Consider the following 18,965-nt stretch of genomic DNA (forward strand, 5'->3'; position numbering starts at 1 on the left):
TCATGGGATGTCTCAGACACTCCTTTGAGTGGTTTTATGAGGAAACAAACGGTCACCTGCCCAACTGGATGTGCATCACAGCGTTCTAAGAAGGCTCCTTTAATTCGCTGTCGTGAGATTCACGGAGAGTACTGTTTCACCAGCAACAAAGACGATTCAAACGGTGCTCCAGATACAACAGCCCGTCAAAACTAACACCCTGCTAGGAGAAAATTCACTCCACCCGTCCCTGGACAATGCTGCGGAGCTCGGGGAGAGGGGGCGGTCACCCCAGGCAAGGCTGCAGGCACCAGACGGGAGCGTGCAGCTGACTGAGGAGAAAACCTCCCCTCCCGCATCTGCCCACGCACCGCCCGGCGGAGCCGTGAGGCACTCCCAACACCTGCGCTCGGCTCAGCCCGCCCCACCGCGGGCGCTGACAACCACCCCGCGGAGCCCCATCCCCGCGCCATGACGTCATCGCACCCCGCGCCTGCGCGCCGCGCGCCGACCGACCCTCCCCGACCCCTCAGCGGGGGAGGGGGCGTGGCCCCGCGCGCGGCGAGGGCGGGGAGAAAGGGAGCGGAAACCAACGCGGCCCCCCGCGTGCGTGCGTGCCGCGCCTGCTCAGCCGCGCGCGCGCACCCGGGACGCCCGCCCCCGCCACGGACTTTGCGTGACGGCGGCGGAGAACGCGCGCGCCCGCCCTCCCGTGTGGCCAGCGCCTATCGCGGCCGCCGCCGCCTCTCCTCCTCGCGGCTGGGAGCGGAACCGACGGCCGCGCCGGCACCTCCCCGCCCCTCCCCCTCCTACTATTATCCTCCCGCACGGCGCGCGCGCTCCCCCAGCCAGCCCCCCCTCCCCGGTGCCTCGGGAGCGCGCCCGCTCGGCGAGGGAGGGATCGAGCCGGCGCTGCCGCCCGCCGCCGCCGCCTATCCCCTCCATGGAGCTCGCGCCGCCCCGCTGAGTCGGAGCCGCCCGCCCGCCGCTGCCGCCGCCGCCGCCGGGGAGTAACCGGGGGAGGGAGGGGGCGGGAGGGGGGTGGGGGGAGGAAGAGGAGGAAGGTGGGGTCGCGGGGTGTGTGACACGCGCGGCCGCCCGAGTTGCGGGGAGCCCCGGCGGCGGTTGCGGCCGTTGCGGCCGTTGGTTGCGGCTGTTGGCGCTGAGCGGCGGGGGAGCGCGCCGCGCGGCGGGGAGCGTGCCCGCGGCCCCCCCGCTTCCTTCTCCTCCTCCTCCTCCTCCTCCTCCTCCTCCTCCCCCCGCACCCGGGGCCGCCGCCTGACGGGCGGACCATGGCCGACGACGACGTGCTGTTCGAGGACGTCTACGAGCTGTGCGAGGTGATCGGCAAGTGAGTCCCTCGGGGAGGGGGAGGGGGGAGAGGAGAAAGGTTTGGGGGGGGGGGGAAGAGCAGACCCCCCCTCAGTGGGGGGCTGGTGTCCCCGGCACCCACCTGAGTCGCGGTGCGGGCGGTTCCGGCGCGCTGCCCACCGCCCTGAGGTTGGGGGGGGGGGGAGAGGCGCCCCGGCGTTTCCTCAGCCACCATGATCCCCGGCCGCCGCGCAGCCTGGCGCTGCCCAGCCCTCCTGTTCTCCTCCCCATCCCCGGCACACCCATCGGTGGTTGCCTGGTGGGGAAGGATCGCCGCGGATCCACCTATTGCTCGGGTGTCCGCGCCAGGTGTTGGCTGTCCCCGCGCCTTGCCGCACAATGAGCGGCGTGCTGCTGGCGGTGCCCCTGGCACCCCGTGCTCGCGCGGATCTGCCTTCGCTCCGCTCGCCGGCGATGTGTGAGGCGGGGGGGAAGAACTTGGCCTCTCCAGTCTCCTTATGCAACTGTTAACTGCACGCTTGTGTCAAACCTCGGAGGTCGCTGGCATTCCCCGTCTGCCTGTTCTGGGCCACGCTCCTGTGGGCTGCACGGAGATGACAGCTCTGTGCGTTACCACACCAAGAAAACGCAGAGCATCCCCCGAATCAGATGGCACTGAACGGGAGCTGAACTCCCCCTTCCGTGTTTTCGTGACTGCCCGGTTTCAGAATCCTTTTTTATTTATTCGTTGTCTTCCACATGCTTCCTATAGTTGTGCTTGGGTTGCTTGAAAGATGTAGCAGTATTGCTGCTTCCTGATTGTCTGTGTGTGTCTGACTGAGCAGCTGAGATTGCTGTGGGAGCCTTAGCGTGGCACTGCTCTGGGTGCCTGCAGTTCTTTCTTCCTGACGACGAATTCTCTAAGAGCGGCATTCCCTGTGTTTTGGTTATAAACAAAGAGTTTTTCCTGCATGTATTCTTTCTCCCGCTCCCCACCAGCATGCTTCTCAGTTTCTATCTGCTGCCGCCCGCTTTCAGAGCTCGGGCTAAAAATATTCTGGAATTAATCTTTCCTCAGGATTATACTAAAATGCTTGTCTTGGACTTAGCAGGTTACTTTGTTGTCAGCTGAAGTTTCAGCACTCTGCTTTATCATTTCACGCAGTATTACCACCTTTCCCTTACCACAAACAACTTTTAAAAATACGAAGCTTAGAGAGGGCCTTGCTTGCTGTCATAAGCTGAAAGCGCTTGCCGGTTGTTCATGGGGGGGCTTACATAGCCAAGAAACAAAACTGTTATTAAACGTGTTTTGAAGATAATTTTTGGCACGCTCCTTTCACAAGGGGTTTTATGCTAACTGCTGCAGTTCACGCACTGCTTTCTCAGAGCTGGTTACCGTTAGAAAGAAGGTGAAGTGCTTCTGCTTGACACGACTGCGCGTGCTTTTAGAGAATGGGTAATTCACAGCCGTCCAGATGTTTGTGCAGCTCAAATGACTTTTTGTGTTGTGATCTGAGAATTTTGAAGGGATTCAAGGTTCAAAACCCGTGAATTGTGAAGCTTCTTTAGCTGATACCTGAGATTTAATTATTCTGGATGTGTTGTGATGTAACTAGATCTAACGGATAAATATTGAATTGTAGGAGCACGGTGCTGCCAAGAGCACTGTAGCAGAGCAGGGTGGATCATTGAAGATAGCAGCAGTGGTGGTGGAAAGGGTTTTCTGTGCTTATGTGGTGTCCCTTCTCTAAAAAATAATACAAACTGCACAATTTTGTACGTACAGTTGTATAAGTAGTATTCCTGTTTCTTCGCAGTAATGCTCAGGTGACTTGTGAGGAAACAGGGATGCAGCATCTTTATATTTAGCTTTCAGATTTTTGGTAGCACCTTGCTCATGTTTAGGCAACTTGGGGGAAGCCTCCGTATTCTGCTTCGAATTGCTACATATGCGTCTGGCTAAACGTCTTTCAGCAAAACATCAACTAAACGTCTGCACCTTCTTGTGATTTATTATTGACTGACTGAGTAATCTGGTTCTTGCAAATAGCACATCCGGCCCCGATTTGTGTTTCAGGTACATGAAATATTAAAGCGTGTAATTTATCTTTCCTAAATGGGTAGTTACCACCGTCATTTAAAGTAGTAAAGGGTATTTCCAGAAAGGGTGTGGGAAAGAGATTTCTGACTGTAAAATAACCGAATATTTTGTCTAACTTTGTAAGAGAAATCTCAAAGTTCCCATACAGTCTACTTGAGAAATAAGTCTCCTATGGGGGTTTCCTTGCTGGCACTATGTGGTCCAATTTGTTGAGGCTTATTCTGAACTTTTGAATAAACTTTAAACAATTTTAAATGTGATAAACTGATAGGACTTACTTTGTTATAAATGCAATGATAATAGCTTTTTGCTGGACTGTGGAACAGTAACTGTAATAGTATATGAAAGAATTGATTGGAATGACAGAGTGATGAATTGTTTATTACATGGCATTTAATGCATCTAAGTTCTGCACGCATGCGTTTTTCAGTTTGAATAGATGGAGGGTAAGAGAGAAGCCAGGAGGGGTAGAGAGAATTTCTAATCCACTTTTCCTTGAGAAAAAATTTAAGGGCAATTTTCATTTGCGTACGCTTCCAGTATTCCAGTTTAGTTGCTGAAAGCTGTGGAGAGATAAAAGTTGAGTAATAAATCCAATTTCTCGTTAAACTTTTTAAAGTGGCATCTGTGACGCTAACATTAGTCATGTCATTTTACTTTAGCAAATGTGTTATGTTCTAGGTTGCTGTCTTATTTTCAGAGTTGGCTGGTACAAGCATGCTTCAATGCAAGAAGTTACTGGAGGTTTCTAGCTTGGCCTTCAAAAACACAGTATTGTATCTGGGAATAAAAGAGACAAGCGTACCTTATGTATTTTTTATTCAAACTTGCTTCCAGTTAGCTCTGAAGAGATCTTCCCTGTACATTGATGAGAAGTACATAAGCTAAAATATTTAAGCCTTCCATTATGTTGATCGGAGCATGCATTTGATTAACAGGCTACAGATAGTGGTGACAGGTGTACTTCTTTATTTTTCATTAAAATTTGCATTCAGAGTGCATCGAGTGGTTCTTGAAACTCTGTATAGGTGTAGGGCTGAAACACCTTGGGTGTGAACTGTTCTGGGTTTATGATAGGAGCTCTGTGTAAATGTGACAGAAATCTTCTTTACGCTGAAGAGCATGCCTGTGTTTAAGCTAGGAACAGACAAAGTTGATATTGAACTTAAAAGTCCAAAACATGACTTTTATGACAGATATCTTGTTCTGAGATGACTTTATCTCACATGAATGGATTTTGCTTTCTGCACCTTTTAAGATTCATGTTGATTTATGTTAGTTTTAGAGGGGTACTGTGAAAACTGTCTGATCTGCCTAACAGTAGGATTGCATGTTGCTTCAGTATAGTTTCCTGTATTGATACACATCTCCAAATTTTAAAGTTATAAATACAGTGTGATAATGTTGATAAGAGTTTCTGTTCAAGTGGGCATTGGTCTCAGTTGAAATCCTTAGTCTTCATCTTGATAGTCACTTGAATTAGTTTTTTGTCTTCCACTTGTGGACCATAAATTTGTACAGTTATTGTGTGTAGTAGTGGTGCAGTTGCTGGGATTTTTAATACTCCAAAATAACGTGATAGTTGGTGCTAGTTACGCTGTAGTTTCAGGATGTTCTCTGCAATATGACTAGGTTCAAACTAGCTGTTCCCTGCATTGCACACTGAGGATTTCAGTTTTTCATCCCTCCTTCCTCTGTGCTGGGCTTCTCTGCTTGGACTCTTGCCTCTAGTAAGGAGGAGTTTGAGTGTCTACAGCCTGAAGGGCTTCCTCTCTCCTTCATACCGGCAGTGCTGGAACACGGCTGATGTGAGGGAGAGGGGAAGGATGCAAGGTCTAGGGGCAAGTGGTGGGATTTTTATACAGGATACAGGATTTTTATTTTTTCACACTAAAGTATACAGGCCTGTTTCCCATTCAAATAGAACAGGAGGAGGGTGGTTGCAGTTCCCTCCTGAGCTGTTATCTTGAAATGGACATGCTTTAAATTTATATCCCAGTCAGAATAATTAAGAAAGTGAGGAGCGATCTCATGGACTCTGTGTCCAAGAAATGGAAGTATGCTGACAGCAAAACTATCTAGAATGATTCTCATTGCTTCAGTGATACTGTTCATCAGTATTGCCTCTGTTTTCTCTGCATGGCAGTGAGAACAGTACTCTTGTCTCCAATGTGCTTTTTTCTCTAGCGCGCTGTTGAGGTTTTGCATCTTGTGTAAAACCAATGGATGTAACTGCTGAGTATAATTTTGACAAAGCAAACAAAAACATGAAACAGTTGCAGTGTGTTCTCACTGTTTAGAAAGGAGGGAGAGGGAAGGGAACTTTTCAGGGGGTGTGGAAAGCTGTCTGATTTAGCTTTTTAATTTCTTAGTGCTGTTTGAAATACCAGTGTACTAATAACGTATGCCCAGCTGTGTTCTGTGTCTAAGTGTTTAAGATGAACTGGTTAAAATGAATGTTTGGTTTAAGTGTGAGGTTACAGTAATGTGTATTGCTCTAGAAAACATGTACAATTGCTGGACTATCTGCTTACCTAAGTTACTGCACTATAGATTTTAACTGTAGTACTGACCTGGTTCTGCTTATGAAAGTCTACCCAACTGTAGCTGAACACAAGGTGGGATTAAAATATTTAGTTGCAGAGTAAAACATTTGAATTGGTACTCTCTTTCTCTTCCATTTTTCTGGTGTTGTTTTGATGAGCAGCTTCTTTCCTTGCATGAATCCTTACGATGTGAACAAGACAGCTGTGATAACTGGGAAGTAGAGTTGTTTTTAGGAGTGCAGTTTGGCCTAGGAAAATATACGCTGAGATTGTGCAGGGACTTTGCGTATATGTTTTTGTGCTTTAACATCCAAGAGAGGGAAGCTTTGAATGTAGGAGCAGAGGAGCAACTGTGTGCAGAGTAGTCCTGAGTAATTTTAGGCTGTGAGTTAGGTGACTTAAGACTCGTCTGCTACCAAAATTCTGGAGAAGCTGTCTGGGAGAAGTTGTGGGACAAGAAACTGTCTCGATTTGGAGATTTGCTCAGCTAATTGCTTGATCTTTTTATTAGAATAGCCTGTTGCCTTGAGTAGGGCCTAGGCTTTAGGAGCCAAGCAATCCCTGACGGTCATTTCAGTTAAAATGCAATGCTTCATTTTAATGAGTGATAGAGAAATACTAGGAGAGGGAAAATCTGTATTTTATGTCAACAGCCACTTACCTACTTAGTCCTCTGTTTGATACACTGGCCTTTTTATAGTCTCTTATGTAGATGTCATGACAATGAATGGTAATTGAGCAGTATTAACTGCTTATTATATATTAACTGCTTATTATATTGTGGTACTTTCAAAGATCACTTTTCAGAAGGCTGTAGTCATATTAAATGTGCCATCTGAGGAATGGTGACTTCCGAATTGAAAGGGGTTCGTGTTAAAACTAGGTATTTTATGCCAAATTATATCGTTAATTTTAAAAATAGATCTTCTTAGGAATTCTCGTTTTTCTAAGAGTGAATCTGTTTTTTAATAAACAGTGTTAAAATGTATATACAGGATATATAGTACATGCATGGCTAAAGTTTGCGGCCCTAGTAATTCTAGAAGTTGGACTGATCTCCTAAGATAGTGTACCAGTCAGCTGATATAGCATTTTCTTGGAGTTCTGCAGGTGGCTTTTTTTCTTCTTTGTGTGTATCAGGTAAGCGTATGTATGGGAACTGCTGAGTCATGACCTGAACCACTGATTGAGCACCTGGAGAAAAGACCCAGTCAGCCCTGGAAGCACAGGTGAAGGCAATTCAGGTGAAGGGGCTCCACCCCTCTTAGGCCTCATTTAAGGGCTGACTGCCACTGAAGAGGGATCTCTTTCTGGAGATCCCTCCTTGGTGGAGTTTTTTCTGTGAGCCTTGATCCTCAGAGACAAGTGAGCGTTGTTCTTCTTGTAATGTCTTCTCATTGCAATGGTCCTTCTGCCATTAGAGCGTGTAAGAAAATACCTAGGTAAGGACATCCTAAGCATGGGGTAGGAAAGCCTTCCCTTCAAGTAGCTGTAAACTGAAATGTGTTTCAGAGTGTCAGATCAGTGACTTCTTTTGCTGTATTTGTAGCAAATTATTGTTTCCTGGGAGATGCCCATTGGTATCCCATTCTGTCTCCCTTGTCAGAAACAGGAATGCGCTGCAAGTTTGTTATGATAGTGTTACTAGTGTTTAAGCCCCATTTTTATCCACATCTTCACTTTTTATAATAAACATAGCTAAATGAGGTTTGGAATGAAATGAGGTTGGAGCTTGACGATGAACGTGTTTGGATTATAATAAGGGTTTAATTTTTTTCCTTCAATTTATATGAGAAGCAGATGTACCTTTTCAGAGAAACAGCTGGAAAACTGTTACAGGATAAATGTAGGACTGAAAGGATCAAGGACTACTTCCTGATGTAGTTTCAAATGACAGAGGTGACCCCCACTTGGTTAAGATGTGCCTTGTTCTTTTACTTTCACATCTTTTTGCTGGAATAAGGTAGGAAGGTGTAGCTAGTGATTTACTACACACCTCCTGTCTTTTATTGCAGTGTTCAAGGTACAGTGGGACTGTACTTCTTTCCAGGCAGAGGACCTTCCAGTATTTTTCATCAATGCTTTGTCAATTTTGTATTTTGATTCAGTCTTTTCAGAAACTAGTAGTTAAATGTCTTCGCATGGTGAAGTTTCGATGCGTAGTTCTTACACACTGAGAACAGTCACTGTGTGCACCTTAAGTTCTAAAGAAATCAGAGAATTCTGAATAGCATTTGGTTTTTCACATGGCTCCTATGCATGTTTCTTTGGCTTTTCAATGGCATGTGTAACTGGAGGTGATCCAGTTTCCTTTTTGACTATGATCCCTCTATTCTTTGAATAGTGTGTATGCAAGCAATCCCTCCTCGCTTTTAATTTTGAGAAAATTTCTAAAGCTATTTGAATTAAGAAAACTCTAAAAGGTTTGCCCCTGAACAAAATGTTTAGAAGTAAAATATCAGGTATACGGGTATTTATTCTGGTGCAAGACCTGTTCTGTGTTTCAGTTCAGTATTTTAGGAGGCACTTAGAGTTAAGCTGAAGAACTACTTTTGTCTCATTGATATCAGTTCTGATGTAGCTGAGATTGAGAAACTGTTGCCATTTTAAAGTATGCCTTCCTAGGGAACAGGTGGTTCTTCATGTTAATTAATGGTTAATGGTTCTTCACCTGCTTATTTCAGAACTTTGTTTAAACTCTGTTACTGGGGCTTGAGAAGTAGTTCACATTTGGATATTTTTGACCCAACGAGCTCTAGGGGTAAAGAAAAAAACTCTATGTTGTGAGACTGAGGCTTCTCAAGTGCAGTGGCCTTTAAGATATTCCGTGAATATCTCCGTATGTGAAATCTGTCTTTACTCAGGTGTCTTCTTATGTGGGTATGTGAAGTATCCATTTTTATTTTGCACCTTCAGGATTTGGTATGGGCTCTATCAGTATTAAAGCTGTTGTAATGAGGAGAGGAAAAAAATGCTTCTATGAAGGTGGTCCCCAGTTGATCACATTCTGTCATCACATTCAGAATGTTCTAGCTAAAAAGGGTGTGGGTTATCCTATCAGTTTCATCCTCCTCCAAGATAATCCTGCAGTTGGTGCTGCAAATTGAGCTGTTATTTGCCTGCTTATCTTGGGATGGTTTTTTGGCCCCCAAATGTTCCCTATTCTGAACTGAGGGGAAAGATTCTGAACAGCAGAAAAGCACTGACACTTGTTTTAGTGATCCTTACAATTGTAGATGTGAAGAACCATTATCTCTCTCCCCTACAACATTGATTAGGGAAAGATGATATAGAAGGTGGGAGTGAGGATAGCTTAGGAAGATAACAGAAATGTGGGGCATGGTGTCTTTCAGAGATAGGATCTTTCCTGCATCAGTACTGATCTGACCTAGTAACTTTTCCTGGGATGGAGGTTTGACGGGGATAAAGCTTGAATCCAGCAGGACCGGATGGGAGAAGTTTGGATGCCCCTGGGAGAGGCATTGTAGGAGTATACGAGTGCAATTTTTCTGATGTGAAATGAATTAAGTTTCCTGTTGCTGGAAGTCTTGCTCTTCTCATGTGCTTCCATTCCCTGCTGCATGATCCCCTCCTCCTCTTTGCCAGCTTTAGTACCCATCTGATCTATATAAGCCAGGTGTACGATGAAGTTGGGTCATTTGTTGGGTGAGTTATTTTTCTGCTGGTTTTACTGGCTCAAACTGCCCTACAGTGCAGTTGAGGCTAGCTCAAGGTAGAAGATGTTGGGATGGGTGTGCAACATTCCTCCCTTCCCCCCACCCTTAATAACAGTGAGCTATTAAGTTAGGCTGTATCATAAAAATGCTTCATTTTTCAAAAAATTTTTCACTTTTTTTGCATTGTATGCAAATATAATATACACAACAGAGCCAAAATTATGCTACAAAGGCAACTGTACATATTTGAATATTTGAATTAACTCCTTGATGCATATTAGCTTATGATATGGGTAGTTTTATAGTTGCTCTTCAAGTGTTCACAGTTTTGTTGGGTCCTTCAGGACTTAAGTATTAGCAGTTGGAGACATAACTTGCATTCTGAACCTTAAGCATGATTAGTGTTTGTAATTCCTTTTAATTTTATAACAAAGAAAACCTGTTACTTCTGGTTCTGATGTGATTATGTTTGAAAGTACTCATAACATGGGTAGGAATTCCTTGATTTTTGAAAACCAAATTTTCTGGAGTTACCTTTTTTTCAGATTTGGTTTTGCTATAAGCCTAAATTTAAAATACATCGTATTGAGCAAAAACCTGGTCTGATTAAAATATTTGCCCGTGTGAGAGGGAGTTCTGTGTTAGGATATCTAGATCAAATTTAGATTGGAAAGTACCAACTTCTGCTCACAGAAAACATTGTTTTCCTTTCTACGCACCCCAAACCTTACTGTGTTCCTGCAAGCATCCTCATTCCGGAGCTTTAGTGCTGTAGAGATGAAAGCAACAAAAGGGGCTTTCAAAACTGAGGGTCAGACAGAGTTGTTCTGCTCAGTTACAGCTATTAGACTGTTTTGCTTTTTCCTTCGTGGAAGAAATGGGTATCTTTTGGCTGGATTTCAGGGCTGTTCAGTTCTTAAGGATCAACTGTCTTTAAAAGCATAAAGTAAACAGGGTGCTTAAAAATGTCAGGAGCCTTTTCTCTAATCTTAGATCTCAAGTGTGTCAGGTTTTTTATCAGTTGCAGGCGCTTCTAATTGGAAAGCATTCAATACTTCCTAGCTGTTATTGAGACAGGATACTTTCTGAACTCTTGCTGATATATCTTTTTCAGTTTCTTAATTTCTTACTTGTTTGAAGTTTTCAAAGGTCTTAACTATCTGTTGTTCTGTCAGTTAGGGATGTTTTCAAATAAATTATTGGCTGTAGAGTTGGCTTCCATGTGTTGTATGTTCAAAATATGGTTCTCTTGGAGTAGGGACTGGGAATCAGATTTCTTCCCTTCTTTTAGTGAGCGTGATCATGATGGATGTTCCTTTTCCATTCTCAGTGATCTGGTGAATTTAAAATTATTCCATAGTAAGTCATCTGGGAGTGATGATAATATATTTGTCTCCTGCATCTTCTAGCCTGGCGAATGCTTCTTCAGGCACTGTGTGTTAGGGAAGGATTCGTCAGTGGCTCAGTCTGGTTGGAGGCCCGTATTTAGCGGTGTTCCCCAGGGGTCGGTACTGGATCTGGTCTTGTTCAATATCTTCATCAGTTACTTGGATGAAGGGATGGAGTGCGCCCTCAGCAAGTTTGCTGATGAAAGAAAGCTGCAGGACAGGCTGGAGAGTTGGGCAGTGCAGAGGGGAACCTCACGAGGAAAGGCTGAGAGAGCTGGGACTTGTTCAGCCTCGAGAAGAGAAAACTGAGAGGGGACCTTGCCAATGCTTATAAATACCTAAAGGATGGGAGTCAAGTGGTTGGGGCCAGGATCTCTTCAGTAGTGTTCAGTGACAGAACATGGGGCAGTGGGCACAAACTGGAATGCAGGAAGTTCCACGTGATCATGAGAAAGAAGCTGTTTACTGTGCAGGTGACAGAGCACTGGAACAGGCTGCCCAGAGAGGTGGTGGAGGGTCCTTCTCTGGAGATACTCAAAACCCGTCTCTTTCCTGTGTAACTTACTGTAGGGAACCTGCTTTAGTGGGGGGGTGGAGCAGGAGGGTCCAACCCCTAGGATTCTGTGATTCTTTGACTTGAATGTTTCCAATTTCCAAGTGAATTTTCTTACCATTTTTAATATGCTTAGCTCCTTATGTCTTAGAATTAAATGGCAAACTCAGATGTGTGGAGTTTCAGAGTTCAGCAGAGAGGTGAGATATTGAAACTTCTGTGATTCTTTTCCTGACTATTTGTTGTTTTTCAGAATAGATCTTAATTTCCTATATTACTTCGATATTTGTCAGAAGCTTCGGGTGTTGCAGAAAGCTGAGAGTTCAAAAGTCTCCGCCTGACACTGAACTTACTCCTTGTCTGCCAGTGTTTGTTACTGTTGCAAAGCCAAGAAAATGCATGATTATACCTTCATGTGCTGTGGCTCAGATACATGACATGGCTGCAGCATTTAGAAATCTGTGGAGGCTTCTGGGAATACTGATACATTGTAGATTTAAGCAGGAATATTTTCCCCAAAGCTGTTTTAAAATGCTTTTTCTGTTGTGCGCTGAAAACCTCTCTGTGACATTATTGCATTTAAGGAGGGGGAAGGAAATCCTTACTGTAGCTTATAGCTGTACTTTCTAATGGATTTTCCAATTTTTTGTCGCTGTTAGAGGGGAAAAAAAAAAAAAAGAAAAAAATAACCTGAAATATTTACTGATTGAACAAGGCTATAGGAATTATTCCGAACTTTTCATCTAACTTCTCTTCCCCTCAGTTGATAGCTTGAGACTTTGCTGCCATCTCTAGTTTCTTGAGGAAATTCATCTTGACTGCTCTTCAGTCCTACATTTTGATCAGTACTTGTAAAATAAAAAAACTTTAGCCGGTTTTCGTGAGTGACTGTTATTGAAAGAGTTTGTGGGTTTTTTTTTTTCCTTTAGAAAACGTTAACGAGTTTCTCTAAAGAGAAATATCTTCTGCTCTTACTTACCTCGTCTTCACATAGAGCTGTAGTTAATGGGCAAACTTTTAGCTCTTTAATGCTGACTGTTAAAAATTCATAAGTCTTAATCCTGTTCTGTATCTGAACTTCCTAATTGTAATTTTATTATTTGCTGTATCTTTAAAAGGTTCTTCAGAAATACTTTAGTTTGCTTTTGCAGATTAATATACTATCTAATGCTACTTTCAAATGTGTTTTTATTTTATAAAACCTGATATTGTTTCTCTTCCTCCCACTACTCCTTTGAGCACCTTCAGAATATGTGGAAGACGGAGACTGTATGAAACAGAATTTTACTTCCAATTTGAGTGCCAATATACCTTAATGTTTTAATAGTGTCTCTGCCTACTTTCGTTCATTCTACAGTTCTTTTTAATGCAAGACTCCTTGTTAGCTGTTAAAGCTTCTTTCAGTTTGTTAGCTTGTTTTTTTTTTTTCCCCTTCAATTTCCCTTACATCTCTTTGTATCAATCCTTTATCTGTTGTTTCAGTGTATGTGCTGGCATGCACTGAGATCCTGTCTAGTTTTCTTCAAACCTGCTGGCCTCCCAGCAGACTGTAGGATGTCTGCCAGGCAGAATGTTGCTCTCATGGAAACTGCTGTTTCCTACAGAACTGAACTACAAACTTAGCTTCAATTTTAAATTTCTTGCATCAAAACTATCAAGAAATGTCCCTGGTCCTTGTGGTTAGAAGAAACCCTGAAAATTTGGAACAAATTTTAAAGAATTGCAAATACTTATTGTAATGCCGTAATAGAATTGCCACCTTAGCATGTAGCTAAATCGCACTGGGCAAGTGAGCCTTCTGCTAAGAAAGCCAGAAGAGATGAGGACACTTCAAAAGATGAAATTATACAACTGAAGATACTCTATAACGCTATATTCTTCATTGCTGCTCTTCTCTGTCTTTTCCTTCACTAATGTCATTGTTCATTGATCATGACTTTTCTTCTCTTTGTCTTCTCTTCAGCATTTGCTCATTGCAGCCAGTTCATGGTGTGGCTAGGCTAGTGAGGGTAGATAGGAGTAAGATGTGAATTTCAGAACCCCTCAACAACTTTTCATCCAGAGTAGTCTAACATCTGCATTGCTCCCTGCCCTTCCTGGAGGAGTACTGGGTTCCTTTCTGGGTGTTTAAGCAGTAGCAACCTTTCTCATCCAGCCAGGTAATGGCAGTCATCTGCTCTTATTATCCGGTGCAATCAGTTAGCTGAATGCAGTTTGGTAATTACCTCAAGTGGTCATTCTCTGGTAGCTGAAAACAAATTATTAAATGCAAAATCTAGAAAAACAAAACCCCGAAACTGTTTATTTGTCCATTAATCATTTCCTTTGTGGAAAGTAAAAATGTCTCTGGAAGTGAATTAAAGAACTTCAATTTTCAAAGCAAAATTAGTTCAATGGACTGCTTTCATGGCAGTCATCTTTATATCAGCATGCTTAACTGCACTTAGATATGTGGGTTACTGTCTGTTACTTTGGGGTTTTTTGCTGTTTTTATAAGAGCTTTTCAGTTCACAAGTTTGTTGTGTACCCAGTAAGTACAAACTTGTTTCAGTCTTCCCTATAGACTGTAAATATCAAAAGGAAAAAAAATCTTTTTCACATTTTTCTACTTCATCTAATTGCTGTAGATTTGGGGGATGTGTGGGGACTTTTAAAAAAAAAGTGCTACTTTTGTTAGGCTTCTGCTGTTCTGCAAGTTAACTCTTGAGATCCTCAGGTATGGAAACTAACATGCATTCTACCTATGCTCAAGGTCCTGTTGCTTCCAGAAATGCAAGCCTGCAAGGGAAAGGAAAGTTGCATCTCCAAAATCAGAAAAAGTAGCATGTCTTCTGTAGTGTTGTATGTGTTTGGAGAAAAAGCTTTACAATAAACTCATTTGTAGGAGTGTGATACTGCCCTGTTAGTAAATCAGCTTAAATGCTATTTGGAAATGTGTTGTTTATAAACTATAACAAAGTAGGCTGCTCTTTAAAGATGTGCAAAAATCTTGTGAACAGCAATCTTTGGAGTGGTTCAAATGTGCAGAAATGTGCTAGGTCAAAATTCACATTTGACCAAGTGCTAATTAAGTGTTTTTCTTCTTCAGAGTTAAGATCCTAAAAAGCATGTGGAAGTCTATGTTCTTGTCTGCTTTAATGGATATGAGCTAAATTGTTATGGTCGGTTTCTTGCTTAGGAGAAAACTGGCATACTTAATGCATTCAGTAGGAAATGAGAAAATGGTTAGATGTGATGTAATTTGAAAGCCACCTTTTATTTTCTTTATGGGTAGATATTATTTCTTTTTACTTTTTAAATGTAAATACTCTTTGTTTCAGATGTTTATGTTCTCCATGGTTCTATTTCTCAATAAACTATAATTTATATAAACTATAATAATCAGAAAGGAGTGTTGCTTAGTATTAGCAGGCTAGTAATCAGTTGTGTAAGTGTGCCAGTATTTATGGTAGTATTTTTGTTGTGTTTTTTTATGAATTTAGTGCCATTCAGAGTGGACTGAAGAAATAATGCTCAGCTTCCTAATATTATGTTGGGAGTGAGTTGCTCATTAAAATTGAGTAGTACATTCTCCTTCATCAGTTAAAATGGGTTAAAATGTTTTTTCCAGTTCACGGTTTTAGGTATTGTGATCTTGGACACGCTTTCAAGAGACTGGATATGTTGATGACAGACGGGATGCAACTGACCAGGAGGGGCAAGAATCTTCTGGGAGGCAAGCTAGCTGGACTGATCACCAGAGCTTTAAACTAGATTTGATGGGGGAAGGGGAAGGATTTCTAAGTGACAGAGAATGGCTGAGGAATACTGTCAATTTAGGAAGCAGCAGGGATAAACCTCAGATTTGTCCTAAAGGATCTTAGAAGCACTCAGTGAAAAAGGTAATGTGGCCAGTAGCCCAGCTGAAGTACCTCGACACGAATGCACACAGCATGGGTGATAAGCAGGAGGAATAGGAAGCCATGGTGCAATTAAGAAACTATCATCTAATTGCTATCACAGAAATGTGGTGGAAAAGTAGCACAGCTGGAGCATGATGACCAAGGACTATGAACTGACTATGAACTTTTCAGGGACTAGACCAACGAAGGACATCAGGTGGTCTGTGTCTACTACAAGCTACCCGATCAAGGGGAGCATGTGGATAAGGCTGCCTTGCTTCAACCACAAGAGATGTTGTGCTTGTGGGCTCTCATTCTGATGGGGAGGATTTCAGCCACCATATGTCTGCTGGGAAGGCAACATGGAGGGCTGCAAACAATCCGGGAGACTCCTGGAGCCCACTGAAGATAAATTCCTGGTCTGGGTGTTAAACTGACCAGAGGAGAAGTGTTATTAGACTTGGTGCACACCAGTGCTGAGGAGGTCATTAAAGACATTAAGATTGGAGGCAGAGCTATAGTGATTGCACTCTGGTTGAGTTCATGATCTTGATAAATGTGGGTTTGGAAAAAAGCATAGCCAGGATGCTGAACTTCAAGAGAGTGAACTTTAGGCTGTTTAAGGAGTTTTTTAAGATCCCCTGGGAGGCTGTCTTTAGAGATAAAGGAGTGGAGCAGAGCTGGCAACTCTTTAAAGATGCCTTTCTGAGAGCAAAGAGTTCTCCTTCTCTTGACATAAGAAGTCAAGGAGCAGAGGCTGGAAATGGTCGTGGCTGAACAAGTGCCAGCTGGTTAAACTGAGGGAATAGAGGGGCGACACGTAAAGGCAGTGGAAGCAGGGATGTGTGGCCTGGAAAGAGTACCGGGATGCCATCTAGATATGAAGAGATGGGATCAGGAAAGCCAAGGCGCAGATGGAACTGAACTTGGTAGGGCATGTGAAAAATAACAATAAGGGGTTCTACAGGTACTTTGGCCAGAAAAGACTGTCCAAGGAGAGCGTACCCACTCTGATAAATGAGAAGGGAGAACTAGCTTCCTCAGGCATGGAGAAGGCTGAGGTACTCAATGAGTTCTTTGCCTCAGTCTTCACTGTCAGTCACGCTTTCCACATCTCTGACATCCCTGAACCTGTGGCTGGAGGGCTGGAGAAGTGGAGTCCCGCCTTCAGTAAGAGAAGAGCGAGTCTGAGACTGCCTCATGACTATGGGGCTGGATGACATGCATCCTCCAGGGTCCTGAAGGAACTGGCTAATGTGATTACCAAGCCACTCTCTTCAATATTTGAAAAGTCATGGCTGTCAGCTGAAGTCCCTGGTGACTGGAAATAGGGAAACATCAATCCCACTTTTAAGAAAGAGAAAAGGAAGACCTGGGGAACTACAGACCAGTGAGCCTCATGTCTGTGCCTTCTATGATGGAGTCACAGCATCAGTGGACGAAGGAAGGGCAACTAATTTGTCTCCCTAGATTTGTGCAAGCCTTCAACATGATCCCACACTACATCCTCATCTCTAAATTGGAGAGAGTAGGTTTGAAGGGTGGACTATTTGGGGAATAAGTAATTGTTGGATGCTTGCAGCCAAGGGGTTGTGGTCAATGCATAGAAGTCCAGGTGGAGCCTGGTGATGAGTGGCGTCCCCTAGGGCATTCGGTCCATCCTGGGACCTGTGCTCTTCAGCATCTTTATTAATGACATAGGCAGTGGGATCAAGCAAACCCTCAGCAAGTTTGCATATGACACTAAGCTGAGTGATGCAGTTGATGCAATAGAAGGAAGGGATGCCATCTGAAAGAACCTGGACAGGCTTGATAAGTGGACCCATGTGAACCTAATGAAGTTTAACAAGGCCAAATGCAAGGTGGGAGAAGAACTCATTGAAAGCTGCCCTGTGAAAAAGAGCTTGAGAGTTCTGGTGGACAAAAAGCTGGACGTGAGCCAGCAGTCCCAAAGCCCAACAGTATCTTGGGCTGCATCAAGAGAAGTGGCCAGCAGGGTGAGGGAGGTGATTGTCTCCCCTCTGCTCTGCTCTCATGAAGCCCTACCTGGAGTGCTGCATTCTGGTCTGAGCCTCTCAGCATAAGAAAGACTTGAGCTGTTTGAGCGAGTACAGAGGAGGAAGATGATCAGAGGGTTGGAGCACCTCTCCTACAACGACTGGCTGAGGGAGCTGGAGTTGTTCAGCCTGGAGAAGAGAAGGCTTTGGGGAGACCTGAGAGTGGCCTTCCTGTACATAAAATGAGTTTATAATTTGGAGAGAAACTGACTTCTTGTGTGGTCTGATAGTGATAGAACAAGGGGGAATGGCTTTAAATTAAAGAGGTGAGAGTAAGATGTTAGGGGGGAAATTTTCACTTGGGGTGGTAAGGTGCTGGCACAGGCTGCCCAGAGAAGCTGTGGATGTTCTATCCCTTGAAGTGCTCAAAGCCACCATGCTGGATGGGGTCCTGGGCAGTGCTATCTAGTGCCTGATTTAGTAGTTGGTAACCCTGCCCGTGGCTGGGGGGGTTGGAAGCAGATGATCTTTAAGGTCCCTTCTAACCCAAGCCATTCTGTGATTTTTATGACACTGTAACAAAGTGCCTAGAGTAGTAGAACATGCTAACATGAAAATTTTGCAATTGTCATAAAAGCAGTTTATTTAAATTACGGTCCATGTTGGTCATGTAAATGGCTTATAATGCTTATTTAGTATATGAAAATCTTACATTCAGTGAAATGACAGTTATTTCCTTGTGAAGGAAGTTCACAGCAAATAGTGGAAGATGTTCCAAATACATTAATATTGCAGATCAAATTGATTCGGCTTTCTCAGAAAAGTATTGCAAGTAATTAGCTTTAAAGACATTTATAGTTTTAGTGACATATATATATATAACTTTAAAAATAAAATTGTCAGCCAGTGTTCCTTCAGATGTCTTCCTTCTATCTCCTGGTTTATTTGTCACTTCTTGTCATCTTTTTACTGTTTCGCACCTATACTAGACCAAAAGGAATAGAATTGAAAATTGGGATTAAAAGGAGTTTCATCCCCCCTCCTCCTCCTTCCCACCCTTCCCTCTTTTAAGTTTTCCACTGCATCATTCTTCAGGGCTTCTGGCCAGTTTTGCAAGTACAGTGCAATTACTCTTAAAACCTTCATTTTAACCTGGATGGAAATCAGGGAGCACTGTGTGAACAGACATGTATCTTCATTTAAACGCTCAATCCAGAAAAACATTTGATTACAAAATTGTGCTTTTCCTTTTTAGAAGGAAAGAGCAGGTGATAACTTTTCTTTCCCCACAAACTCCTAGAGATTCATCTTCTACTTCACGGTAGAATGTGTGGTTGTGATATGACATGCTTTGGAATATGCTGATATGAGAAGGGAGTCATGGTGTTGGCTCCTTTTCAGTGTGGCTACTGTATAGATGTGCAGAATGTGTGTGATGTGTGGATTCTAGTTTGTCACAGAGGAGCGTCATATAGTAAATGCATTAATCTGTCCCTTGAGTGCCCCATGTGTACAATTTTTGAGAACTA

General features: G+C 43.5%; 2 protein-coding genes across 3 annotated transcripts in view; both read left to right on the plus strand.

Annotated features, from left to right (window-relative positions):
• On the plus strand, positions 455–1,006 carry LOC110399895 (atherin-like; the record flags this gene model as incomplete). Its single annotated transcript, XM_021399363.1, has 1 exon — positions 455–1,006. A coding segment is annotated over one exon (492 nt), but the record flags the coding sequence as incomplete, so codon positions are not given.
• Positions 1,029–18,965, plus strand: part of CASK (calcium/calmodulin dependent serine protein kinase) — a 206,662-nt gene continuing 188,725 nt past the window's right edge. For both annotated transcript variants that reach the window (XM_021407417.1, XM_021407442.1), the window contains exon 1: positions 1,029–1,330. In XM_021407417.1, the coding sequence (XP_021263092.1) occupies positions 1,272–1,330 (59 nt within the window). In that variant the 5' untranslated portion in view covers positions 1,029–1,271. The remainder of the gene's footprint in view (positions 1,331–18,965) is intronic.

The sequence above is a fragment of the Numida meleagris genome, chromosome 1 (genome assembly GCF_002078875.1).
Source record: "Numida meleagris isolate 19003 breed g44 Domestic line chromosome 1, NumMel1.0, whole genome shotgun sequence".
Taxonomy (NCBI): Eukaryota; Metazoa; Chordata; class Aves; order Galliformes; family Numididae; genus Numida; species Numida meleagris.